This window comes from Armigeres subalbatus, chromosome 2 (genome assembly GCF_024139115.2).
Source record: "Armigeres subalbatus isolate Guangzhou_Male chromosome 2, GZ_Asu_2, whole genome shotgun sequence".
Taxonomy (NCBI): domain Eukaryota; kingdom Metazoa; phylum Arthropoda; class Insecta; order Diptera; family Culicidae; genus Armigeres; species Armigeres subalbatus.
The window spans coordinates 204,388,357-204,415,563 of record NC_085140.1 but is presented as its reverse complement, the minus strand read 5'-3'; the positions used below and the strand labels follow the sequence as shown (position 1 = coordinate 204,415,563).

General features: G+C 41.2%; 2 protein-coding genes across 6 annotated transcripts in view; one reads left to right on the top strand and one right to left on the bottom strand.

Moving 5' to 3' along the window:
* Positions 1–27,207, bottom strand: part of LOC134211528 (triple functional domain protein) — a 359,415-nt gene that overhangs the window by 237,808 nt on the left and 94,400 nt on the right. For all 5 annotated transcript variants that reach the window (XM_062688453.1, XM_062688455.1, XM_062688456.1 and 2 more), the window contains exons 3-5: positions 22,813–23,425; positions 7,589–8,251; positions 6,203–7,498 (exon numbers count right to left, since the gene is read on the bottom strand). In XM_062688453.1, coding sequence (XP_062544437.1) covers positions 6,203–7,498; positions 7,589–8,251; positions 22,813–23,425 — 2,572 coding nt within the window. The remainder of the gene's footprint in view (positions 1–6,202; positions 7,499–7,588; positions 8,252–22,812; positions 23,426–27,207) is intronic.
* On the top strand, positions 1,632–4,506 carry LOC134211529 (uncharacterized). The gene is made up of 2 exons (XM_062688458.1): positions 1,632–1,712; positions 3,944–4,506. The coding sequence occupies exons 1-2, from the start codon at positions 1,644–1,646 to the stop codon at positions 4,367–4,369; spliced, it is 495 nt and encodes a 164-aa protein (XP_062544442.1). The 5' UTR covers positions 1,632–1,643; the 3' UTR covers positions 4,370–4,506.

Sequence of the window (27,207 nt, the reverse complement as noted above, 5' to 3'; positions counted from 1 at the left end):
AACTCGGGCTCTTGCATTAGATTTGGGAATTTGACTTTTCCCAATACAACTACTGATGATGATTAGTTTACTACATCAGCAAAGGAAGAAAAAAAGAGACCTCTTGGATTACTCCGTTACTTTTAAGTGCTAATATTTATATGTATACAGTGTTCAATAAGCTTTATCCTTTCATTACTGCTATGAAAATTGATTTATTATGCAATATATAAGGATTCAAATTGACTCTGTAAACACCGTCATACAACTTCTTTCAATTGAAAGATTGAACTTGAACTGACGTTAAATACCTCAACTGAATAAGATTGATTAGATCGCTGCTAGTAGTCGAAAAACACGTGGACAAGTTTTTCTTTATGGGGCAGCATAATAAAAGTAAACGTGATTTTTGAGTATTCTTGAGTATTCTCTTGGTCGGAAGTTTGAAACTTTTGTAATGATTCGGTTTTTTGTGCTATTTGGCCCTTTGAGATTCGGCCTTTTGTATCATTCGGCCTTTCGTGGTTTGACCTTTTATGGTATGCTAGAACATTTTCGGCCTTTTGTGATTCGGCCTTCTGTGGTTCGGCCTTTTGTGATTCGGCCTTCTGTGGTTCGGCCTTTTGTGATTCGGCCTTTTGTACTGATCCCGCATTAACCACTATTATAAGGAAGAAAAAAAATTGGCAACAAACCATTACATAAATCTGTATTTTTTTGAAGAGTGTTTGTGGTATTTCTCGGTGTTGCACTACCACAATCACAATTCTTGGAAGAACGTAAAGAGACAGACGACGTAAATCATTCAGAAAGCTCTTCTCATTGCCCAATTTGTCTTGTGCCATAAGTCGAATCCAACTGTCAGAGAATCCAGAGACATAGGTAATCTAATGAATATTCTTCTATATAATAAAAATGAAATGGTCTGTGCACGCTGTGGGATACGAACCGCATAACTCGAAAACGGCTGGATGGATTTTCTTCATTTTTTCAGCAAATATGTTCGTGATGTGTATTGTAAATACATTTTCAATTAGTTTAAATTGTGTCTGAAGCAAACAGCGCTGCGCGCAACACTGCTGTCAGACACAGCTCTCCGAATAAAATGGAGCAAAGCTCCTTCTTGATTCAACACCCAAACGATCAACATCTTTTATTTATCCGCTCCGCGAAACCCCTCTAAGTGTGCATTTTTACAGAGATACAATAGTGGCGACGAGGAAAATTACAACCAATTACAACGTATACGGTCGTTTAAAAAGTATCGGTCGTTAGCGTGCATACAGTTAAAAGTGAAAAAGTTAAATTAATAAGAAAATTGTGGTGCATTTGGTTTGGAGATGACAAGTGCTTTCATGCCGAAGCGCCATTTGCCTTTGTTTGACGGCAGTTTTGTTGAAAAAAAAAATAAATAAATTTAAAAAATCATATTAACTATTCTCCGTTGAACGACATATAACTTTATTTCAGCAATCAATTAAGTGTATTTTTTTCTGTTTATTTCGTGTTAGACACACTACGAACAGCGGGAGAAATTGAATAGCAGCCGAATCATTGCTGCTGCAGCTTTTGTTTCGCCCCGCCGGGAGGTTGGTTTGATGCTTGTTCGTGGCAACAGGTAAGAGTAGCGCATCAAAAGGGTGAGTGAAAACATTTTTTGGTTAATGCCAGGTTCATTTAAGAAATTGAAATTAATTGAGAAAAGTTATTACATGAAGTGTTTTTTAGCCAAAGTAATTTTATTAAATGGTTGATTGGTGATTTTATTTTTCGCTATTGTCAAAAAGGCGCGTAATCAAAGCTAATTAAAAAATTAATAAATTTGCGCAAGCGAAGTGGCGTGTCAATTGATAAAATTTAATGAATTTTGCTTTAGATTATATCGTTTGCTTTTAAAAGAAAAGTTGAGCAATTGCATTAAAACTAAAGAAATTTATATTCATTCATGTATAGTGCGTGAACAATACATTGCTGGCTTTATATCCTAATACCTTAAAAAAAAGAAGACTCGACATTAGAACAATTATCCCCATTTTAGTATTTAATTTGCAACATCAATTGTGTTGTGTGTGTGTTTGTTCCTATTGCAAGCGCAATTGTGGGTATAATTTTTTGCTTCAACGATTTGGCAAATATGTCTTACATGATAACTCCTAATATTGAACCCTACCGTAAGAGTCAACCATTTGCTTCTTGGATTAAACGTTTATCGTGCCATTTCCGAGTAAACAAAATCCAGCATAATGAAAGAAAATACCAGATGTTTATTTTGGGAGGTGACTTTTTATTCAATATTGCAAATGAGCTTTTCCCTACAAATAAATTGTTGGATGACATTTCTTATGAAACATTAGTTCAAAAACTCAAGGAAAGACTTGACAAAAATAATGTTGACTTTGTGGCTTCAATAGAAACCAAATATCCATTTTTTGATTCGGCAAATAATGACTATCTGGATTATCCACATAATACGCAAAGTTGTTTTCTTTCTCAACAATTTAGGTACCAAGACGCATCTGCTTGTTCTTCGCATCGACAATTGGAAACGGATAGCAACCAATGGACGGTGGACCAGCGTATCTGTAATTATTGCGGACAACAAGGACACGTGCAAAAAAGATGCCGTGAACTCAAACCTAAAAGGAACGACGAAGTTAAACATGTCGACATGCAAAAATCTTGTTTGCCTACGGATAACTGTTCCGAGCGTATGGATAGTTTACTAAAAATGAGTTGTGAATTGGATAACAATGAGCCAAGTGATTCCGTGTTGGACTGTAAAGATATTTTTTCCAACGATAATTTTATTAGTTCTTGTTTGTTGTCTGGTAAAGATGAGGTTACAGTTGCATTTAATAAGAGAAAAGCCATATTGAGTCAGCTAGAGCTTGATGGCGATTATCAGTTTATTCCAATACTAGGAAGAAGAATTTTTTTGGTGTTCCGTTACCAGTAAACAATATTTTTAAAAAACTAGACAAAGCCATATGTGCAGATATTATGATGAAGTATGCTGATGTATTTGTCACAAATTTATGTAAATCTAATGATGATTGTGAAACTGTTTTGGTTTCAAATGATAATTTACCAATTCCTATACAGGAGAATGACTTTCCCTATGATACAAGGGAGAATATTTCGCAGTTGGTTTTGAATGTGTCAGTTCCAATACAATGTGATAAATTTATGAAAAGTAATATTATAACTGATGATTCTTTGGTAATTTCCATAGAGACTATGAATGATATACTTAAGAAAAACCGAATTTATTATACAAGCTGTTTTTGGCCTAAGAAAACTGACAAACATGTTTTTAAAATGCTTAGAACTAAACCAGATTTCTATGATCTTGACGTGTGTTTATTATTTCAGTACAAAGTGAACATTACGCAGAAATTTCAAGGAGAAATGATTAAACTTGAACGTGTCATTCATGATGGCATCATTGATATGATAAAATCTGTAGAACAAGCGGTTCACTTGTTTGGTTTTGACACGAATTTTGTTGCTGTTTGTGGCGTCTGTTCCAATTTGGCAATCATTCCAAAACATAATATTAATTCAAAAATTTTAAACAGTGTACCTACTAAGAAACCATCGGTAGGAAATGATTTCACTGTAAGGGTGGAGGTAAAGCGAATGATTAAAATTGACAACTATTTGGTAGTTATAGCTAAATTGGTTATGCATTTTGCGAGTTTTTTATTGGACAACGTCACAATGTATGACAATGGTTTCTTCAATAAAATTTGTAAGTTGTACTTGGAAAACCAGATTAGTTTACGGTTAAGCTTTAATGATACGACAATGGTTGGAATTTTTCCTCCTGAAAAATACTATACCCATACATCTAAGATGTTAATCTGTTTGATTAAAACGAAAAAGCAAGCAAACAAACCGCATATACGTGGAAAATGGATCAAAGCATCTTTTTCTGAAACGTTTTTCTCAAAATGTATTACAGATCATGGTTGGAAACGAGGCGACAACTACGTCCCATCCCAATCAGATCAGAGTCCTTGAGGATGGACATGGAACATCGGATCTGTCGAAGCGGGCAATGCGAGCGGTCGAGACTGGTCGTCCGCTATCGACTGTCGAGATTCCCGAGAATGGTCGACCGTTGCGGACTGCAGCTGAACGCATGATGGAACCCGAACTAAACGAGAGCGATATCTGGCAATTACCGGATCATACCAATAGTAGCGCCTCGAATCAACGCAAGTTAATGAAGATTGAGAATAGAAAAAGAAAATTCTCGTCAGAGCCGGTAGAGCTTTCTGGCCTACCTAGGCATTCAATAAGATTTAGCAAAGCTAGATTTAAAAGTGAAGTTTATTATTACTTTAATGTTGAATATTTGTTCATTCTGAGTCTCCTTTCCTTCTGAAGAGGGAAGAGCTGATGTGTATTGTAAATACATTTTCAATTAGTTTAAATTGATTGTGTCTGAAGCAAACAGCGCTGCGCGCAACACTGCTGTCAGACACAGCTCTCCGAATAAAATGGAGCAAAGCTCCTTCTTGATTCAACACCCAAACGATCAACATCTTTTATTTATCCGCTCCGCGAAACCCCTCTAAGTGTGCATTTTTACAGAGATATAATAGTTCGTAATCGTTTCCGACGGGTTTATATGATATTTCCTTATGCGAAAATCACGAATAAGATTGAGTAAATCGTAAAAAACTAAAGCTAAGAACCGTATGGAAATTTCGCATGGGCAGTCCACAACACGCATTTTCGCCTACTATGCAGTACAACGTCTGCCGGGTCGACTAGTTGTTTCATAATATTCATGCACTACATTCCTCAATGTACCTGCTTTACGTAGTTTCCGTCGGGCGGTCGTGTCTTGTACATAAACCATCTGTTTTTGCCTTTCTCGTACAAAGTTGTACCGATAGGCTATCATATTTCACTCCAAAATCGAACTTTTTATAAAAATCTCGGAGACCCATGATGTTATAGACCAATTGACTCAGCTCGTCGGGCTGAACTAATTTCCATGTGTATGTGTGTGTGGGCCCTCCTTAGCCGTTCGGTAAGATGCGCGGCTACAAAGCAAGACCATGCTGAGGGTGGCTGGGTTCGATTCCCGGTGCCGGTCTAGGCAATTTTTGGATTGGAAATTGTCTCGACTACCCTGGGCATAAAAGTATCATCGTGTTAGTCTCATGATATACGAATGCAGAAATGGTATCCTGGCTTAGAAACCTCGCAGTTAATAACTGTGGAAGTGCTTAATGAACACTAAGCTGCGAGGCGGCAATGTCCCAGTGTGGGGATGAAATGCCAATGAAGAAGAAGAAGAAGATGTGTGTGTGCACAAGAAAACCGAAAAACATTAGCCACTCTTTCATATAGTACCTAATTCTTAACCGATTTTCTCGCAACAAGTTGCATTCGACTTGGAACATATCCTAATGATCACTATTGAATTTAATCACAATCGGTCAATGCATTCAAAAGTTATGAAGAAAATGGTGTGTTCAACCATACAAGCTTGGTTGGTTGATTCGCTTTACAGCGTTTGCAAGACCTGTAATGTAGGCAATTATTTATGACGTGTATCACATCAAGGCCCTTCTTAGCCGTGCGGTAAGACGCGCAGCTACAAAGCAAGACCGTGCTGAGGGTGGCTGGGTTTGGACCGGTGCCGGTCTAGGCAATTTTCGGATTGGAAATTGTCTCGACTTCTCTGGGGGCATAAAAGTATCATCGTGTTAACCTCATAATATACTTACGAATGCAAAAATGGTAACCTGGCTTAGAAACTTCGCAGTTAATAACTGTGGAAGTGCTTAATGAACCTGCGAGGTGGCTCTGTCCCAGTGTAGGGATGTAATGCTAATGAGAAGAAGAATATCACATCAAGGCGAAACCAAACGGTTGAATCGAGAAAGGCATCGTCACCGCTAGGTGGATTAATCTGGGTTTTTTAATTCAGAATAGATACGTTTGCGTGCGTTTTTCCATCGAAAAGCGTACGTAAAATAAATTGAAGTAAACATGTTATAATTACTTGATATATCTGATATATATCTGGTTTAAAAATTAATGTTTTTGTCGTTATGCCAAATGGCCATTAGATATCCAACACGTCATACCAATCTGTAGTTATGATAAATACTATTAAATAGCATTTATGCCAAATGACAATATGCCAATTGGGGTAGCCCTTTTATAGATACACTTCCAATGTAAACACAACAAAACTCACCTGGAACTGGTCATGTTCCTTCCGGAGCTGCTCCGCTTCCTGATAGCTATTGGGAATGGAAAAATTGGCCATCAGCATTGCTTCCCCATTACGAATCCACGATATCACTTGGTTTGCGTCGTTCTGAAAGTGACAAAGCTGCATCGATTGTTCCAGCTTTATTCGCTTAGCTTCGGCTAAATCCTCCAAATCCTGTTCTCGATCATGCAAAAATTCCAACAGATATTGCACCCTGGTTTGAGCGGTTGTATGTGGATCAGCCATTATCAATACCCCGGACGATTCAAATAGCTGCATCAGTTCCTGACCGGTGTTGATCATCTGGTAAGTGGTTGTCTGCATCTGGCTTACCGATTCGTTGTGAAGATGAAGAACCTGCTCCGTTTTCTGGAAATCCCGTGACACATCAGTATGCTGCAACTCTTCGGCCCACATTTCCAGCTGAGAACTGACTTCCAGGGCATCCCGTTCGAATATTCTCAACCGCAGATACATGTCAAATTTCATTTTCCTCGCTTGCCACAGATTTTCCAGTTCGAGGCGGTTTTTCTGTATTCGTTCCAGTGCATTCTGTACTGCCGTGAGAGATCCAGATGAGTCCTCCTCTTCGATGGTTCTTAGTTCTTGCAGCAATGCTTCTCCTTGAGCAATAGCTTGAATACAGGTTTTCAGAGTGTTTTCCTCTTGCCCCTTGCATTGCTCCAGTAATCGCTCAGTTCCTTCCAGAGTTTCATTCGCTAGTTCCATTGATTCTTCGTTTGCCATTTCGGTGTGTAACTGCTCCGACCAGACAGCGATTTCCTTCTCGTTGGTGTAAAACAAAACTGCTAGGTCCAACCGTCTTCGCCTCTGTTCCACTCGTTCCGCAAACGATGCCACATTGGTTTCCAACTCCCTTACCACGGAGAAAATCTCCTGCGGAGCCACTTCACCGGAACGAGCCAGTTCTTCAGCAGCCGCCAGCAATTTTTCCGCGTTTCTGTAGGTATTCTGCGCAACATTCTCGAAATGCTCGTGACTAGTTTGGTATATTCGGGCCTTCTGCAAGCTCTTTCCGATGCCACGATTTTTTCGCAGAAACACATCACCGTGATTTTGCAGCCAGTCGAGCACCTGCTTTACATCCTCCTGGAACAGACGGAGAGCAAGCTTCTGATGCAGCCGCAGTTTGCCGGCGTGCCATTTACTTTCCAGGGCTCGATGATGACCGAGTATTTGGTGGATTACTGCCAGCACGTGGGAGGCACCTTCACTATAGTCAGCCGCCGGATTGCCACCGTTGAAGTGATTGTTATCCTGCAATTAGGGAAGTATTATCAGTAAAGTCAATATAGGCAAAAATTTCACCCCAGTCCCATACCCACATCCTTCCAGTTTAATACTTACATTCTTCCTCGTATTGACAGCCGGCGGCTGATTGCATACCTGGACCAGATGGTCCAACTGATAGAGCAGCTTTTTGCTGGTGGAATGCACTTCCGTGTAGGCCTGGCACATTGCTTCGTACAGCGACTGATGCGTCCGGATAGCCGTTTCCAAACTCTCCACATTCGTGGGCGTTGGGATGGTCGCTTCACAGGCCGCTGCCCAGCTGGTCACGCTATCCGTATACTGTTCCGCCTTGTGGTGGAACACTACCGATAGTGAAAGTACCGCCGAACGCTCCTCCAGCGTCGTGACGAAATCCTTGCATGTTTTATCCAACCGTGTCGCTAGCGTGCGGATATGCTGGGCGGCATAATGGTTGCTGTCGATCAGATTCCCCGCCACGTTCAGTATCCGATTAATGTTCGAGGAAACATTCCGAGACGTGACGGTAAACCGCTGATGATCATCCAAGATTTTCTTGGCCATCGTGTAGTTGTGACCGATCACAACGTACGTCTCCTGGAACACATCTCGGTTATGCAGGATCCAATCGAACATCTTCTCGCAGTCCTGCTCGAACAGCCTCAACTGGAAACACTGATCCAGTGTTGTCTTTCGGTGCTGCCACATACTGAGAAGTTGCTGTTGAGCATTCCGAACCGTTTCGAGCTGCTGGAGAACCTGGAAATGAATCAATAAACTCACATTAGTAAGTGAAAACGCATTTCGGTTACGAAATCAAAATAGTGTCGGTCCAAATCCCACGTGTGTTGAACAGAAGAAAAAAAAAACAAAAAGCAACTAATGATAATAATGAAATAATAGCCCATAGCGGTATGCGTTAGGGCGATACTTCTTCTATTTTCGAAACCTCCAATACTCGTAACTTACTTTTTGTCGATTTCACATCATTAAAACATAAATTGTTTAAAAATAGGAAACATTAACGGTTGAGGAAGGATTGATGTTCATTGATAAAGGCATTTGATTTTCATTGTTGGTGCAATGGATAGAAATAAATAGCGCTGATGAGTAAAACATTTATCTTGAGCAAAGATGTTGGAGGCCGTTTTCTAATTAAAACCCTTTTCAAGAAGAGATTGACAAAATAAATAAATTAATGTTTGGTAATTCAAAATTACCATCAACCTACATGCATTTGAATACCCATAAATTGACATTTCTCGTACACTGTACATGGCTATGAGATTTTCGCTTCAAAAACAAAATTTCTATAGGAGGCCCGAAGAACTTTATGTGATGTATGTGTGTATGTGTTATGCGTGTGTGCGCAAAAAACTCTCACTCATTTCTGTTAGGAACTTTATCTTCAACCGATTTGAATGAAACATTCAGCGGGGAGTCCAGTTGCATTGTTTTCTATTAATACTTTGTTATAATTATTGAAAAAGCCACCATTACCGCTAGCTGAATTAATCAGGGATTTATTGAATCAAAAATGTATCCAATAAAAAGTCGTAGCATAAATAAATAAAAGTAGTAGTACTTATTTTGGCATATGCCGCACCCTAATTGTGCATACATTACACGGCTACACGATTGCGCCCATTCTTCGGGCAAATTGATTCACTTGCACTTTTGCCTCGATCGGTAGTCAAAACGAAAATGGTAATTGATAGTTGCGTACGTAACCGATGGTGTATTATTTCTGGAATTGTTTTCGCCAGTGCGAATATGTTTATTTTTACTTGTTCTTCTATTATTCACAGTAATTTAAAGGTAATTGAAGGTATTTATAGAAGCATAAGTTACAACGCATATTGCGCAATACAATGGAGTGCTTATAATGTATTACTATGCCCAATAAAGTGTTCTGGACATAGTTACGTCCGGAACGCACCACCAGAGTTCGAGACTTGTAATGGGTTAACCCCTAAATGCGCAATGTTTTAAAACAACAAACCGAAAATACGTTTAATGTTAATGATTTCAATGGTTATTTTTTTTTTTTTTTTTTCGAGAGTTGACCAGTTGTAGTCTTAATAGACTGGTATCTCGGCTGGGCTCTCCATGTGATACACAATACTAGCAGACGACTCAAGCTATGTTGCTCACTAGGTCACTGCGGCCTGGGTTTGTATTGTGATCATACCGATACATTATTCTTTCTATCTACAGTCTGTCAATTATAAACCGAACAAATAATGGAAGCTCAACATGTACATAGATGTTTTCTGAATAAGTAGTTAACATGTAAATTTAATTATTAGTTACTTGGAGCCGACATTCAATACCTAATAGTAGTCTATGTTGACAACGGGTGGCACTGTTGCCATTTCCAAGTAACAATTTCGAATAAAGATGTAATGATATCATTCTGGTAGAGTAGTTTCAAAATAGATTAATTTAAGTACTATTGTAATAAATGGACACATTGAAGAGCTTCCCTTATTTTAACACGGTTGAGTATCGGATGTTTGTCAATACGTCGTCGAGTTAATTGTATCCTATCAGTCACAGTAATGTCATATGTTAAAGTTTCAGTAGTCTAATAGTGATCATTATACAAAATTTCTGTCCAGTTGTTCCGTAATTGCTTTTTTGGCCAAGTTCTATTCCCTTTTCTAATATTCAAACCTTTATTATTTATTAAAATAATGAGGTCTAAAATTCAGTTATTCAGATTCAGGGTATACAATATTCAATATAATAGTGGATGAACGCATCATATGGTCTATCCTCATTTCCGTAAGTGGTCAAGTTATTAGTCTTGTAGCAATAATAGTGGTACTAGTTATTCTCTATCTTGTGAGTGCAATGGTCTCAATTAAATATTCTAAACAGAACTCTGTCTCTTGTCTTTCTGTCCACCGATGGTCATGTATTTATTTTCGTTTTTTATTAATTATTTGATATCATTAAATTTCAGTCATTTATTTTACTATCGGTCATTTATTTTATTATAAGGTAAAGGTCAGCGAATTTGTCTTAATACGAGAAACACTAAGTCATGTCCCCTATATATCCGCTAATTTTTCTAACTAACCTAATAGAAGGAAGAGAGAAACAGTTTTTTTGCGTTGATCCATGCAGCTAGAGAGACTAAAATATAAAGATTATCGAGAAGATATAATAGATACATTCACTATCTCCAATGCCAAATTAGTAAATCTACAAATTCTACTTTTCACTACTAAAATTCTACTTCAGCTATATACGGGTACAAAATGAATTATTGTTAGCTACTACTACAAGTATAAATAGATGTATGCTATTTGGATAAGCGTTTGTTTCAGGGTCTTGTTAGTAGTAGAGTTATGTTAGTTAGACCCCTACTGAGCCCTGCCGGCACCTCCAAATTTACCAATAGGCAGTTGTTGTTAGATCGTGCGACACTAACCATTAGTTAACTTGGAGGCATGGTACCTCAAGTGTTTGGTATAACTGTTGACCTTATTTAAGTAAGATGTGATAAAAATTTCTCTACGGAGCTTATTTTCAAACCATTACCATTAAAATAGAAGGTGAAGGAGATATAAAAAAATGGAAAAATATCTTAATTTTTTAATTTAGTGTTGAACTTAACCTTTGTTTGAAAAAGCACTCTATTAAACAACAAAAATAAAAACAAAATAAAAATCTTTTTAAGACACTTGAAATATCAACGTCAAGCCCCTTATCCATGGACAGGGATTTCAATGGTTATTTATGCTAAAAATATTTCCGACGAATTCTAAAAAAACGCCTAGATATAAGATATTGTGCACAATCATTGTTATTTTTGACTTCTTTGCGTAAAAACCAAAAGGAAGTAAGGTAAGAGCTTCAATAGGGGCAGTAGGGGCAATATGAGTCACCCTCAATTTGAGCTTATTGACAAGTTTTATCATGACATAATAAAATAACATTGTCAAAGTTATATGATCTTAAACCTTTTCAGGCCCATTTTTTTCTAAGCGGTATTACCCAGTAAATTTGATAGCTACCATTTGTTTTCGTGATTAATAATGGAGAAATGACAATACAAGTTGTAAAATATTTTTTTGGGATGTGGTAGATCATCCAAACTATCCTTGAGTTCAAAACTTGCGATCTACAGCAACGTTTTTTCGTCGCTCCAAGCTTAGACATGTATTCAACCATGTCCATAACATATTCCTGAAAATTATGTTCAGATGGTTTTGGGATATCTTGGGTCATCCAAACCGGCCTTGAGTTCAGAACTTGCGATCTACAACTACGACACTAGCTTGGATATGTAATCAACCATGCTCAAAATATTATCCAGAAGATAAAGATATATGGTTACATCGCTTTGGGATATCTTGGGTCATCCAAACCGTCCTGGAGCTCAGAACTTGCGATCTACAGCTACGACACTATCATTTTTCGTCGCTCTAAGCTTGAATGTATATTCAACCATGTCCATAACATATTCCTGAAGACCAAGAGACATGGTCAGATGGTTTTGGGATATCCTGGGTCATCCAAACCGTCCTTAAATTCAGAACTTGCGATCTACAGCTACGACATAAGCTTTTTCTTCGCTCCAAGCTTGGATATGTATTTAACCATGTCCATAATATATTCCTAAAGATCAAGAGACATGATCAGATGGTTGTGGGATAACCTGGGTCATCCAAACCGTTCTTGAGTTCAGAACTTGCGATCTACAGTAACGACACTAGGTTTTTTCGTCACTAGAAACTTGGATATGTAGTCAACTATGCCCAAAACATATTCCTGAAGATAAAGAGATAGGGTAAGATTGTTTTGGGATATCCTGGATCATCCAAACCGTCCTTGAGCTCAGAACTTGCTACGACACTATCATTTTTTGTCGCTCCAAGCTTCAATGTGTATTCCTTGAGCTCAGAACTTGCGATCAACAGCTACGACACTAGCTTTTTTCGTCGCTCCAAGCTTGGATGTGTATTCAACCATGTCCATAACATATTCTTGAAGATCAAGAGGCATGGTCAGATGGTTTTGGGATATCCTGGGTCATCCAAACCGTCATTGAGCTCAGAACTTGCGATCTACAGCTACGACATTAGATTTTTCTTCGCTCCATGCTTGGATATGAATTCAACCATGTCCATAACATATTCCTAAAGATCAAGAGACATGATCAGATGGTTGTGGGATAACCTGGGTCATCCAAACCGTTCTTGAGCTCAGAACTTGCGAACTACAATAACGACACTAGGTTTTTTCGTCACTAGAAACTTGGATATGTAGTCAACCATGCCCAACACATATTCCTGAAGATAAAGAGATATAGTAAGATCGTTTGGGGATATCCTGGGTCATCCAAACCGTCCTTGAGCTCAGAACTTGCGATCTACAGCTACGACACTAGCTTTTTTTCGTTATTAAAAGCTTGAAAATGTAGTCAACCATGCCCAAAATATATTCCAGAAGATAAAGAGATATGGTTAGATCGTTTTGGGATATCCTGGGTCATCCAAACCGTCCTTGAGCTCAGAACTTGCGATCTACAGCTACGACACTAGCTTTTATCGACGCTCCAAGCTTGGATATGTATTAAACTATAGCCATAGCATATTTTTATTTATTTTTTATTTATTTATGTTGTTTAACATCAACAGACAACATGTGTCCCAATGATGTATACTAAACTAAAGCTAAAGTACAGTCGATTACCGCGGCCAGCAAAAACTCTATAGAAGTTCCGTCGAAGTTTGTCACGGGTCAAATGGAAATCAAAAACTGATGCCACTCTGTTGAATACACGTTGTAAATCATGAATGGCACTTCATGATCCATAATTAGTACGGCGCACAGTGGTTCCATTCCCGTAGAAGGGCGGTCATAAATATAAATTACGGAAATTATACGGTAAAATGGTGTACTTTTAGTATTTTTCGGGTTAAACAGCCTATTTTTTAATTATTTGGTAGGCTCAGTCATTATCATACTTTACAGAGCCGATTTCAGTATTATATGCAAAAATCCAACAAACAACGTTTAATTTACATTCTTGAGGAAGATGCGTGGGTGGGAAGATGCTTGTTATTGTTAAAGTAGTAAACGAAAATAAACCTGATTAATCCACCTAGCGGTGTTAATGCCTTTCTAGTGCATATGAAAAAATAGTATTTTTGCCATCACTTTTAGACTCAATGTGCGATCTGGCCAATTTTTATTAGAAAACAAAAGGATATGATTCCACGTCGAATGCAACTTGTTCCGAACAAATCCGCTAAGCCTAGATCAACATTTGAAAAGGGTGTAACCGCCAAAATTTATTCCTTCTGATTCTTTGTCCACATATATAGCTAAATATGTAGACGAAGAATCAGGAGGAATAAATATTGGCTGTTACGCCCTATCCAAATGTTGGTCTAGAAGTATAAGTGCCTAAAAAGTGAGTTTTTTTGCGCACATACATACACACACACATACACATGCACAGACATGTATCATCTGGTATCTATTACTATGGGTCATCCGGGCACATATACTTAGTATATGAGAAAGGCAAAAAGGTTTAACATATCAATTTAAAGTTAAATATAATATATTTTCACATAAATTATCCATAATCCACGATATACTATTTAATAATCTGCACACAGATAGCTCTTGAATGACAGCTAAAAATTTAAATATCTTCTCAGAGATGTCTGAGAATGGAAATCGGGGAGAAACATGCTTTTCAGTCTCTGCCATTTAGGCAGCAGCCAGAAATATGAATGCATTTAAAGGATATTCAAAAATAAATTTAAGCGGTACACGATTAAATTGAGCAGAAAATATTATACCTGTTAAACAAACATAATTTTGTTATTTGTTTACCCGCAGCTTTCTCGTAAACGGTTGCAGCTGACAAAGCCTTTAGATGAAAGATAGGAGTGTAAATATTTACTCAGAGGATGTTTCTGGAGGGGATTTGAAGGGGAAACATACTTTCTTAATGGATGAAGAAGATACCAAAATTGAATAAAAAATTGTGTTTCGGTCAAAGAAACATAGTAAAGTTATTTGTTCACCATTTGCTTGGTGGCAAACGGTCGCAGCTGAAATAGCCTTTAAATGACATATTAGAGTGTAAATGTTTGCTTAGAGGATATATCTGGAGGGGATTTGAAGGATAAAGATAACAAAATTTAGAAGAAAATTGTGTTTCCGTCGAAGAAACATAGTAAAGTTATTTGTTTACCATTTGCTTGGTCGCAAACGGTCGCAGCTGAAATAGCCTTTAGATGACAGATTAGAGTGTAAATATTTTCTTAGAGGATGTTTCTGGAGGGGATTTGAAGGGGAAACATACGTTCTTGGGGGATGAAGATAACAAAATTTAGAAAAAAATTGTGTTTCCGTCGAAGAAACATAGTAAAGTTATTTGTTATCCATTTGCTTGGTCGCATATGGTCGCAGCTGAAATAGCCTTTAGACGACAGATAAGAGTGTAAATATTTACTCACATGATGTTTCTAGAGGGGATTTGAATGGGAAACATACTTTCTTGGAGGATAAAGATAACAAAATTTAGAAGAAAATTGTTTTTCTGTCGAAGAAACATAGTAAAGTTGTTTGTTCACCATTTGCTTGGTCGCAAACGGTCGCAGCTGAAATAGCCTTTAGATGACATATTAGAGTGTAAATATTTGCTTAGAGGATATTTCTGGAGGGGATTTGAAGGATAAAGATAACAAAATTTAGAAGAAAATTGTTTTTCCGTCGAAGAAACATAGTAAAAATATTTGTTTACCATTTGCTTGGTCGCAAACGGTGGCAGCTGAAATTGCCTTTAGATGACAGATTAGAGTGTAATGTTTCTGGAGGGGATTTGAAGGGGAAACATACGTTCTTGGGGGATGAAGATAACAAAATTTAGAAGAAAATTGTGTTTCCGTCGAAGAAGCATAGTAAAGTTATTTGTTTACCATTTGCTTGGTCGCAGATGGTCGCAGCTGAAATAGCCTTTAGACGACAGATAAGAGTGTAAATATTTACTCACAGGATGTTTCTGGAGGGGATTTGAAGGGGAAACATACTTTCTTGGAGGATAAAGATAACAAAATTTAGAAGAAAATAGTTTTTCCGTCGAAGAAACATAGTAAAGTTATTTGTTCACCATTTGCTTGGTCGCAAACGATCGCAGCTGAAATAGCCTTAAGATGACAGATAAGAGTGTTAATATTTACTTACAGGATGTTTCTGGAGGGGATTTGAAGGGGAAACATTCTTTCTTGGTGGATAAAGATAACAAAATTTATAAGAAAATTGTTTTTCCGTCGAAGAAACATAGAAAAATTATTTGTTTATCATTTGCTTGGTCGCAGATGGTTGCAGGTGAAATAGCCTATAGATGATAGATAATAGTGTAAACATTTACTCAGGGAATGTTTCTGGAGGGCATCTGAAGGGGAAACATATTTTATTGGTGGATGATAATAATGAAATTCAGAAGAAAATTGTGAATCCGTTCGTCAAACACAGTACAGTTTTTCGTTTACCATTTGCTTGGTTGCGGACGGTCCCAGCTGAAATAGCATGTAGATGACATATTAGAGTGTAAATATTTACTCAAAGGATATTTCAAGAGGAAATTCAAAGGTAAAACATAAGTTTCCTGAGGTATGCCAACATTTTCACGCATAGTTTATTTAACTGAATTATCTTAAATTCGAAGCCTTATACAGAACAGATTGGCTCAAATTCTATAAAAATGGAGATTGCATCTTATATAGTATACCATAAAGTAGCAGTTTAGGAATAACTTGTTGAATTTCGATGAAGTCATGTTTTTGGATTTATGACCTATGGGGGAACCACTGTGCGGCGATGAGAGAGTCGTAGCATTGAATTATCACGCAAAGGCCGGGGTCGCACGTTTATATTTATTTCCTGCAAAATTGTTTCACAAACCGTCCTTCCTTCCAGCATGTCGCCTACGGTTAAAGCTCGGCAAACATCTCTGCGGATATGCAGGGGTTGTAGATCAATCAGCTGGCAACGGCTTTCGTAGTCAGGTAAACGATGGGGGTCCCTCCAAGGTAGCCCTCTGAGAGCAAAACGAAGGAAGCGACGCTGGACTGATTCGATTCGCTCGGTACCGTTATTGTAGTTAGGACACCAAACAGCTGAACAGTACTCCAGTGTGGATCGTACGAGAGAACAATATAGCGATTTTAGGCAGTAGATATCCGTAAACTTCTTTGTTACTCTAAATACAAATCCGAGAGCTCTTGATGCTTTGTCAATTACATACGCTAGATGGTTTCTACAGGTTAATTGCGAATCCAGTAGAACACCCAAATCTTTCACGCAGTGTACTCGCTCGATAATCGTATTATGGAGATTGTAGTTTCATTCGAGAGAAGGTAATTATCGAGCATTTGGCCGGATTGACTACCATTCGGTTGAGGGAACACCAGTTGGAAAAGGCATGAATTTGCTCCTGGAGAAGGGAGTAATCGTCAATGGAGCAAACACGTATACATATTTTAAGGTCATCCGCGAACGATAATCGTGGGGTTTTGATGATGTAGTGAACGTCATTAAAATACAGGAGAAATGTCAACGGTCCCAAGTGAGTGCCTTGAGGAATACCTGATGTAGCCGGCCGATCGGAATTCGCCTAGGTTAACCACCAGTTGACGATCCGAGAGGTATGAACGGAACCAATTAAGAACGCTGCCTTTAACTCCTAACTTATCGAGCTTTGCGATCCCAATGTCGTGGTTGAGTTTATCAAAAGCTGCCGAAAGATCCGAAAGTTACGTAAGATGTGAAACAAAGCAGGTTAGTAGCCGTTGAGCGTCCTGCTGTGAAACCATGCTGATCGACACTTACAATTTGCTTACAATGTGCTTTAAGCGACTCCATGACAACCATCTCGAATAGCTTGGAAATAGCACATAGCGAAGTTATACCCCGGTAGTTATTGATGTCTCGTTTGCTTCCTTTCTTGTGCACGGGAAACATGTCAGCCAATTTCCCACAAGATGGTGAAATTCCACTACAAAGGGAGAGCTGGAAGATCGAGTGGAGCGGCTCTAGAAGCAAAGCGATGTTTTTCTTGATAAACGCAATTGGAACACCATCGGGTCCAGGTTTATACGATGTCTTGATCTTAGATGCGGCAGATGTTATTGACTCCACGCTAACGTCGATGATGCCGAGCGTCTGGTTGGCCAATAGAACATTACTGGTCGCGGCGGAGATAGACTCGGTTGAAAGTCTCTCGTCTTCGAACACGCTGGCAAATTTAGTAGCAAATAGATTGCAAATCTCCTGAGGTGTGTTAGCACATTCCCCATTAAGTGTCTTCGATGATGGCAAGCCTACTTCATTACGTTGCTCATTCACATAGCTCCAGAACGATTTCGGATATGTTTTTAGTCGTCACTACATGTCTTTTTGATAGCGTTGAAAAGAAAACGGCTCAGCCGTTTGTACTCATAGTTGTGTCGAACATAGTGGCGTTTTAGTGGTAGAGTACGGAATTTTGTCAATCGTTTTAAAGCAGATTTTTTTTCTCTTCTTTAATAAACGAAGACCTTACGTCATCCACGGGATTTTTCGATTGGGCCGCACGATTTTCTTCGGAACGTGTCTATCGATGACGTACGCCAGGATATTGGATAAGGTTTGTGCGGCAATATTGACGTCAGTGGCATGTAAAACGTCTTCTCAGTTCAAACTGGAAAGTACTCCAATTATACTGATGTAGTCGGCTTTCCGAAAATTGTACGATACAGCAGTCGGTGGATTGAAGTGATCCAGGCATATATTTTTTAGTGACTACAAGAGCAGGATGATGAGAAACGTTTTTGACCAGGGGCGCTGGTGCCGAGTTGATGAAAGGAGCTGTGTCACGACCACTAACGAAGCAAAGATGCAGAGAGCGACTATTTTTATTGGTTATACCATTGATTTGGGAGAGGTTAGCAATGCTATAGCCGTCCAGCAGAGTAATTGATCCAACGTGCAAGGTAGAACATTCGAGATCCGGTCGGAAGAAGCCGCTGTGAGTCGGAGTCCAGGAAATTCCCGCTAGGTTGAAGTCGCCGAAAATTATTACTTCGTCCCTAGGAGCAGCAAAGCTTGCAATCGAAGAGCAGGAGCGGCAGTGTGCATTAATTAGCTCCAAGTCGCGAGTACGATCCGGAGGGGTGTATACTGCGGCCAGAAATATTCGACGGTCGGTAAGTAAGAACAGCTACCCATACTTGTTCCACGTTGCCATAGTCGTCGTTTTCAATCATTTTCGCCTTTAGTTTCGAGTTAACTGCAATTAGGACACCACCTCCAGTATTTTTCCTACTATTCCTCGAATTACGATCGCAACGGAAAATTTCATAACCCTCGTCAAAAACATAACTTGACACTGTTCTGTTGTCTAGCCACGTCTCGATTAGGACTAAAATATCGTAGCTGTGATCCAATACAGCCAGCTTGTAGTCGTCTATGAGGCCGTTCATACCGCCAACATTTTGGTAGTATATGGAGATTTCCGATGGAAGCCGTTGTGCGGTGGTAGTGCTAGAATTCGGAACACAATCAGGGGTAGAAACAATTTCAAGCTGATCGTACTTGCCGTCGTTGGAAGTTCGGAAGCCCCTAATTCCTGCCTTAAGCACAGGACCGGGACGACTGCTGATCGCTGACGGCATTGGCTCGACTGTGTTAAGGGGATTCGGGGCTTCCTCAGTGCAGTCGGCAAATATGCGTCCCGGTGATAATCTCGTCGAGCATGAGGCAGCTGAAGGCTGGCGACAATGGTTGACAGTAGAAAAAGCTGACCGCAACGAAAGTTCGCTGATCACAGGCATTAGTTGCGGAAGACTAGAATCCTGTATGGTTTCATTAAAAACTGCAGAATTTTCAGACAGGGAAACGTCCATAGATGGTTGATATTCAAGAAGATCAAGAAACATGGTCAGATGGCTTTGGGATATCCTCAAATCGTCGTTGAATCCAGAACCACACCAACAACCACAGCAGTAGATTTCCCAGGTAACTGTAAGTGCTTGAAAAAGTCGTGTATCGCGACTATAGCGCTGTCATAGTGCAAACACGCTTGCTAATGATTACTTAAGTTTCCTATGGGACTATGTCCAATGACTTGACGATCCCTGCCCAGGCCATCTGCGAGTTGTGGTGCCTGCCTAGGATGTGGTGGGGTTTGACAGTGGGCCCTGTTAAACCTCTATAAAAAGCTGCATGTATCCGCAAGTAGGCTCCGCCACAGCAACCGTGTGCCGCTAAAAGCGCACAAGCCTAAGTCCTGGTGTTCGGTGGGACTCTAAACAGCCCTGACACGAAGGCCCTTGGACGAGACAGTAGGTGTGTGCAAGCCCAATAAGCCGCCTTTAAAAACAACCATTACGAACGACATAGAAGATAATACGACTTTATACAATCGGCGAAGAATGCAGCATGGGCGAGATTCCAGCAACACCGCACGAGGGCGAACGAGGCGCGGAACAGACAAAACTCGATTTTTCGGAGGAAAAAGCGCCAGTAGGAAGATCGAGACCGTGGAGAGAACTGTACCGCGCTAATAACGCACGAAAGTTCTATGAGAAGTTGAACCGTTCACGTAAGGGCTATAAGTGTAAGGACATAAACGGGAACCTTGTTACAAACGAGCGTGAGGTGATCCAAAAGTGGCGGCAGCACTACGAAGAGCATCTGAATGGCGATATGGCAGACAACGGTGGCGGTATGGTAATGAACCTAGGAGCACACGCGCAGGACATGCGACTTCCGGCTCCGAATCTCTAGGAAATCCAGGAGGACATCGGTCGGCTGAAAACAACAAAGCCCCTGCAGTTGACCAACTACCAGGAGAGCTGTTTAAACACGGTGGTGAGGCACTGGCTAGAGAGCTGCACTGGGTGATTACCAAGGAGGATGAGGTTCTGCCGCAGGAGTGGATGGATGTCCCATCTACAAAAGGGCGATAAGCTGGATTGTAGCAACTACCGCGCAATCACATTGCTGAACGCCGCCTACAAGGTACTCTCCCAAATTTTATGCAGCCGACTAACACCAATTGCAAGAGAGTTTGTGGGGCAGTGCCAGGCGGGATTTATGGGTGAACGCTCTACCACAAATCAGGTGTTCGCCGTACGTCATGTATTGCAGAAATGCCGCGAATACAACAGTGCCCACACATCATCTATTTATTGACATCAAAGCCACATATGATACAATCGATCGGGACCAGCTATGGCAGCTAATGCACGAAAACGGATTTCCGGATAAACTGATATGGTTGATCAAGGCGACGATGGATCGGGTGATGTGCGTAGTTCGAGTTTCAGGGGCATTCTCGAGTCCCTTCGAAACGCGCAGAGGGTTATGGCAAGGTGATGGTCTTTCGTGTCTGCTATTCAACATCGTTTTGGAGGGAGTAATACGAAGGGCTGGGATTAACAAGAGTGGTAAGATTTTCATGAAGTCCGTTCAGTTATTTGGTTTTGCCAACGACATTGATATCATGGCACGTAACTTTGAGAGGATGGAGGAAGCCTACATCAGACTGAAAAGCGAAGCTAAACGAATTGGACTAGTCATCAACACGTCGAAGACGAAGTACATGATAAGAAGAGGCTCAAGAGAGATCAATGTAAGCCACCCACCACGAGTTTCTATCGGTGGTGACGAAATCGAGGTGGTTGAAGAATTCGTATACTTGGGCTCACTGAGGACCGCCGAAAATGATACTAGCAGAGAAATTCGGAGACGCATCATGTCAGGAAATCGTACGTAATTTGGACTCCACAAAACGCTCCGATCGAATAGAGTTCGCCGCCGTACCAAACTGTAGTTCTCTACGGACACGAGACCTGGACGATGCTCGTGGAGGACCAACGCGCACTGGGAGTTTTCGAAAGGAAAGTGCTGCGTACCATCTATGGTGGGCTGCGAATCGACCAAGTGGAAGATGACTTGCGGACCCTCCGTAGACTGCGTAGTTGTCGACGTGTAGCCATGGACTGAGCCGAAAGGAGAAGACTCTTATATACCGCACAGGCCACTTCGGCCTTAGTCTGAATAAATAATAAATAATTATAATATTTTTACTAACTAATGTAGCAGTTCAATTGCCGTACCCTGTAAAAATCTCTTTTTGGACAAAAATTTTACATGTACAGTTTTTCAAACTAATAGTTCATATGGACAGTCAGATTGGAATTTACAAAATTTTCGATTGACAAATGTTTCACCAACCGCTGAAATGTTTACCCAATTATAAAACTCAATCTTTTAATTATCAATTCACATGCCGTCTATTGTCAACAAGCCCAATTTATGACATACTTTCCAAGAATTTGATTCAATTATCGCCGGTTACGCGATAAGAAATCAGTAATTCATATAACAACCGATCGATCTAATTGGCATACAATTAAATTCGACAGAAATTTCAATTAGAGGGCGATACGCGATGTCGGACAGAGCCCCAGCAAGACGAAACCCGATGAGAGTGAAAAATAATAACAAAAAAAAAAACTGCCACAACAATGCGCAATACCCCTCGCAAAGGAGCACATCGTGATATTCTGCCATGAACGAACAATCGCGCCCCAAACAAATTATGGGTTCCACTGAACTAAGCCAACGTCCATTACCTAAATGAGGAGTGAGCACGATGAGGAATCCGAGAAACCACCCAGGAGATTACCGTTTTAAAAGCTTCGGGAAAATTGATTAGATAATTTTCACCGAGAAGAGTATAGTTGTTGTCATTCACATTCATAGCAGACAACCGAGTGCGAAGTGCGCTCATTCAAAATGCGCGTTTTTAGCGCCTGGCGGCCCCCTCCCTTTTCCACCCAACAGCTGTTGCAGCTCACCTCACACGCCAATTGGAGAAACACTACGTCCGACTGGGCGCCAGAAACCACGCAAATGTAAAAAGGTACACAAAAAATCTGCTTCAATCCGAATTAATTACCATCGCTTGTAATGAATTAACAAGAGTGAAATTTTTCGTGTTTTCCCATTGCCTTCGGTTGGTCAGCTCAGCGGATATAATTTTCACCTGAAGTTCGTTTTCCCAAACACGCCTGGCCAAACAGAGGGGGAGATCGTGATTTTCGCAGCATTTGTACAGCAGAGGTGGGGATCGTGAATCATCCTCAGCACAACGAACCACTGTTTAGCTTCTTCCCAACTTTTGAAAAAAGCCACTTTTGTATCACATTGTTTACATTCATGATTCATTGAAATGAGTAAGTTTTCCCGCAAACACAAAGATAAATTTTGAAACAAGTATGCAATTTGCCTCTACTAACCTGATTCAGCGAGGAGGATATATCCGGATTGTGACACTTCGATGGTGACGACGTCGAGTGGCAACTTTCGTCGTTTCGATTAGAATACGAAGTGAATTTGCCCAACAGCTTCTGCCCCAGCAGGTCCAGATCTTCAATCGGGAGCTTTAAAATCTTCCGCTTCATTTCGTTGTGATTTTCACTGCTGTGCTTGGCACTGTTCACATCTTCGGGAAAGTCCGAATGCTGCAGATCTTCCTGCAGGTCGTCGATCCGATCGAGGATGTCGCTCGCTTGCCACAGAAAATCCTCGAACGCAACCCGCAAATCGATCCAAATGTTGTGATCGTAGTGCAGGAAACCTTCGAAGTCCGACGTGAGCTGCGAGGGTTCCACCACTTTGTTCAGCGACTGGATCGAGATGGTAGTGGTCTCGAATTTGTACTTGCTGCTGGCGATCGACGAACGCTGCTTCTGCCAGAAGTTGTCCGGCTTGATGATCACCGCCTGGTGGATGATGTCCGAGCCGAAGTTCTCCTGCAGCACTTTGAGGATCATTTTTGCGCTGGCAGCGGTGTTGCTGTTGCCGCGCATGTCGATGATGATGGTGAACCCATGGGCTTTGCTTTCTTCGCTGAAAACGAAATGGAAAAACGATACCGATTATTATCTTTGATCAAATTGGTTCGACCAACTAATTTTACGTATATGTATGTGTTTAGAAATCCCCAGAGGATGTTCTTAAGAAATTTCCGCAGGATTTTAAATGAAAAATCCACGAAAAAATTTCTTTTGAAAATTATGTTTATTTGCACAGGAAATTCCTGTGAGTATTCCTACTATTTCCTTCTGTTCAACAACTTATCCAACATTTTTTGGTAAATATTTCATCGGAGAATTTTCATACCAGGGTTGGTTGCGATCAATGCCACCTAAAATATTAACTATAGTGACCAATGTTGACGAAAAATGGCCAAATAGAGGCTTCCAATAGCAGCACAAGTGACCGATTAATAACTTTCAATATGTGTTGATACAATTCAAAAACAATCCAATTGTTTCATTGTAGGCCTTTTAATATTTTAGCCCGATTTACGTTTTGATAAAAATGAGTGGAACGTATCGTTTCTGCACGACGGTAAAATAAAGCCGCAAACGAGTTTGCTCGTGCGTAAGGACTCGATGAATGAGATTTGGAATTATGTTACCTTTAACGTTGCTTTCAGCTGCAGAGAAAGTGACATTAAATAACTTTTATTTGAACTTGATAGCTATAGGCAGTGAGTAAGAATTGATACACTTAATTAAGTTTCTAATTTAAATAACAATTTCGAAGCAAGCTACACATCATTGTGGCGAATCATGTTTAGTGTGAATTCGAACTTTATAGTAAAACAAAACCTAAGTTTGTATATGAAAATGGGACTTGTTATGATTGAAAATTATTCAATTAATTTCTAGACATCTAATTATTTCGACTCACAAAACATATAAATTTACAGTAGGATGCTCTTTTATTTTGAAAAACTTAAAAAAGTAAAAAGAAATGTTTAGAAATTTATAAAAAATAAGAATGTTTTCATGGCACGGCAAATGCTGGGTAAAGCGTACCATTGGTACTTCGCGTACCTGAAGGAATAAAGTAGACCCCATCTCGCGGTCCTTAGCCTCTTACCCAGCAACTCCTATCCCTACCTCCCCGCGGTGCTGGCCGGATACGAGCAACCTTAGGGAAGATCGGGTAACCAACCCCGGTGTAAACTATGGTCGTATGCTGCCAGGGAAGGGGGGGTTTGCTCCTCTCCGGAGGTGCAAATCTTATTGAGCGTCTGTTCTCCATGTCAGGATCGGCTCACAACAGCGTCTGTTCTCCATGTTAGGGGCGGCTGATCATCGTCCGAGTGCCAGCGAGGGACTCTAAGTGAAACTGTGCACCATGGTCCACCGTAAATAAGGAGGAATGGTCCTCCGGAAATTTAGGGGGTTTGGTGTCATGCCCTGCAAGCCAGCCTTTAAAAAATCATAAGCAACGAACAATCAACAAGAGAGTACGGACCGGAACCATCGGCGAAGACCACTGCGACGAAAAGGGACTAGCGATTGGAAACTTGGTTCGTGGAACTGCAAATCTCTCAACTTCATCGGGAGCACACGCATACTCGCCGATGTGCTCAAGGACCGTGGATTCGGCATCGTAGCGCTGCAGGAGGTTTGTTGGAAAGGATCAATGGTGCGAACGTTTAGACGTAATCATACCATCTACCAGAGCTGCGGCAACACACACGAGCTGGGAACAGCTTTCATAGTAATGGGCGATATGCAAAGGCGCGTGATCGGGTGGTGGCCGATCAATGAAAGAATGTGCAGGTTGAGGACCAAAGGCCGGTTCTTCAACTTCAGCATAATCAACGTCCATAGCCCACACTCCGGAAGCACTGATGATGATAAGGACGCATTCTACGCGCAGCTGAAACGTGAGTACGACAGCTGCCCAAGCCACGACGTCAAAATCATCATAGGAGATTTGAATGCTCAGGTTGGCCAAGAGGAGGAGTTTAGACCGACTATTGGAGAGTTCAGCGCTCACCGGCTGACGAACGAAAACGGCCTATGACTAATTGATTTCGCCGCCTCCAAGAATATGGCCATTCGCAGCACCTACTTCCAACACAGCCTCCCGTATCGGTACACCTGGAGATCACCACTGCAGACAGAATCACAAATCGACCACGTTCTGATTGATGGACGGCACTTCTCCGACATTATCGACGTCAGGACATATCGTGGCGCTAACATCGACTCTGACCACTATCTGGTGATGGTTAAACTGCGCCCAAAACTATCCGTCATCAACAATGTTCGGTACCGACGACCGCCGCGGTACGACCTAGAGCGACTGAAGCAACCTGATGTCGCCACTGCATACGCGCAGCATCTCGAGGCAGCGTTGCCGTTGTGAGCTCGATGGGGCCCCTCTTGAGGACTGCTGGAATACAGTCAAAGCAGCCATTAACGACGCAGCGGAGAACAACGTCGGGTATATGGGTCGAAGTCGACGGAACGATTGGTTCGACGAAGAATGCAGACAGATTCTGGAGGAGAAGGACGCAGCGCGGGCGGTCGCGCTGCAGCAAGGTGCCCGGCAGAACGTGGAACGTTATAGACGGAAGCGGAGCCAGCAGACCCGCCTTTTTCAGGAGAAGAAACGCCGCCTGGAAGAAGCGGAGTGCGAGGAGATGGAACAGCTGTGCCATTCTCAAGAAACACGCAAGTTCTACCAGAAGCTCAACGCATCCCGCAAAGGCTTCGTGCCGCGAGCCGAAATGTGCCGGGATAAGGATGGGAGCATCTTGACGGACGAACGTGTGGTGATCGAAAGGTGGAAGCAGCACTACGAGGAACATCTGAATGGCACGGAGAGTACAGGCAGTGAAAGTCAAGGCAGCGGAGGAGATGACTACGTCAGTTCAGCGGACGATGGAAGCCAACCAGCCCCACCTTGAGGGAAGTTAAGGATGCCATTCAACAGCTAAAGACCAATAAAGCAGCTGGTAAGGATGGTATCGGAGCTGAGCTCATCAAGATGGGCCCGGAAAAGCTGGCCACTTGCCTGCACAAACTGATAGTCAGAATCTGGGAAACCGAACAGCTACCGGAGGAGTGGAAGGAAGGGGTTATATGCCCCATCTACAAGAAAGGCGACAAACTGGAGTGTGAGAACTTTCGAGCGATCACCATCCTTAATGCCGCATACAAAGTGATTCCGTCGTCTGTCACCATTAGTGAATGAGTTCGTGGGAAGTTATCAAGCCGGCTTCGTTGATGGCCGCTCGACAACGGACCAGATCTTTACTGTACGGCAAATCCTTCAAAAATGCCGTGAATACCAGGTCCCAACGCACCATCTGTTCGTTGATTTCAAGGCGGCATACGACAGTATAGACCGCTTAGAGCTATGGAAAATTATGGACGAGAACAGCTTTCCTGGGAAGCTTACCAGACTGATCAAAGCAACGGTGGATGGTGTGCAAAACTGTGTGAAGATTTCGGGCGAACACTCCAGTTCGTTCGAATCGCGCCGGGGACTAAGACAAGGTGATGGACTTTCGTGCCTGTTGATCAACATTGCGCTAGAATGTGTCATGCGGAGAGCCGGGTGTAACAGCTGGGGTACGATTTTCAACAGATCCAGTCAATTTATTTGCTTCGCGGATGACATGGACATTGTCGGCCGAACATTTGCAAAGGTGGCAGAACTGTACACCCGCCTGAAACGTGAAGCAACAAAAGTTGGACTGGTGGTGAATGCGTCAAAGACAAAGTACATGCTTGTGGGCGGAACTGAGCGCGACAGGGCCCGCCTGGGAAGCAGTGTTACGATAGACGGGGATACCTTCGAGGTGGTCGAGGAATTCG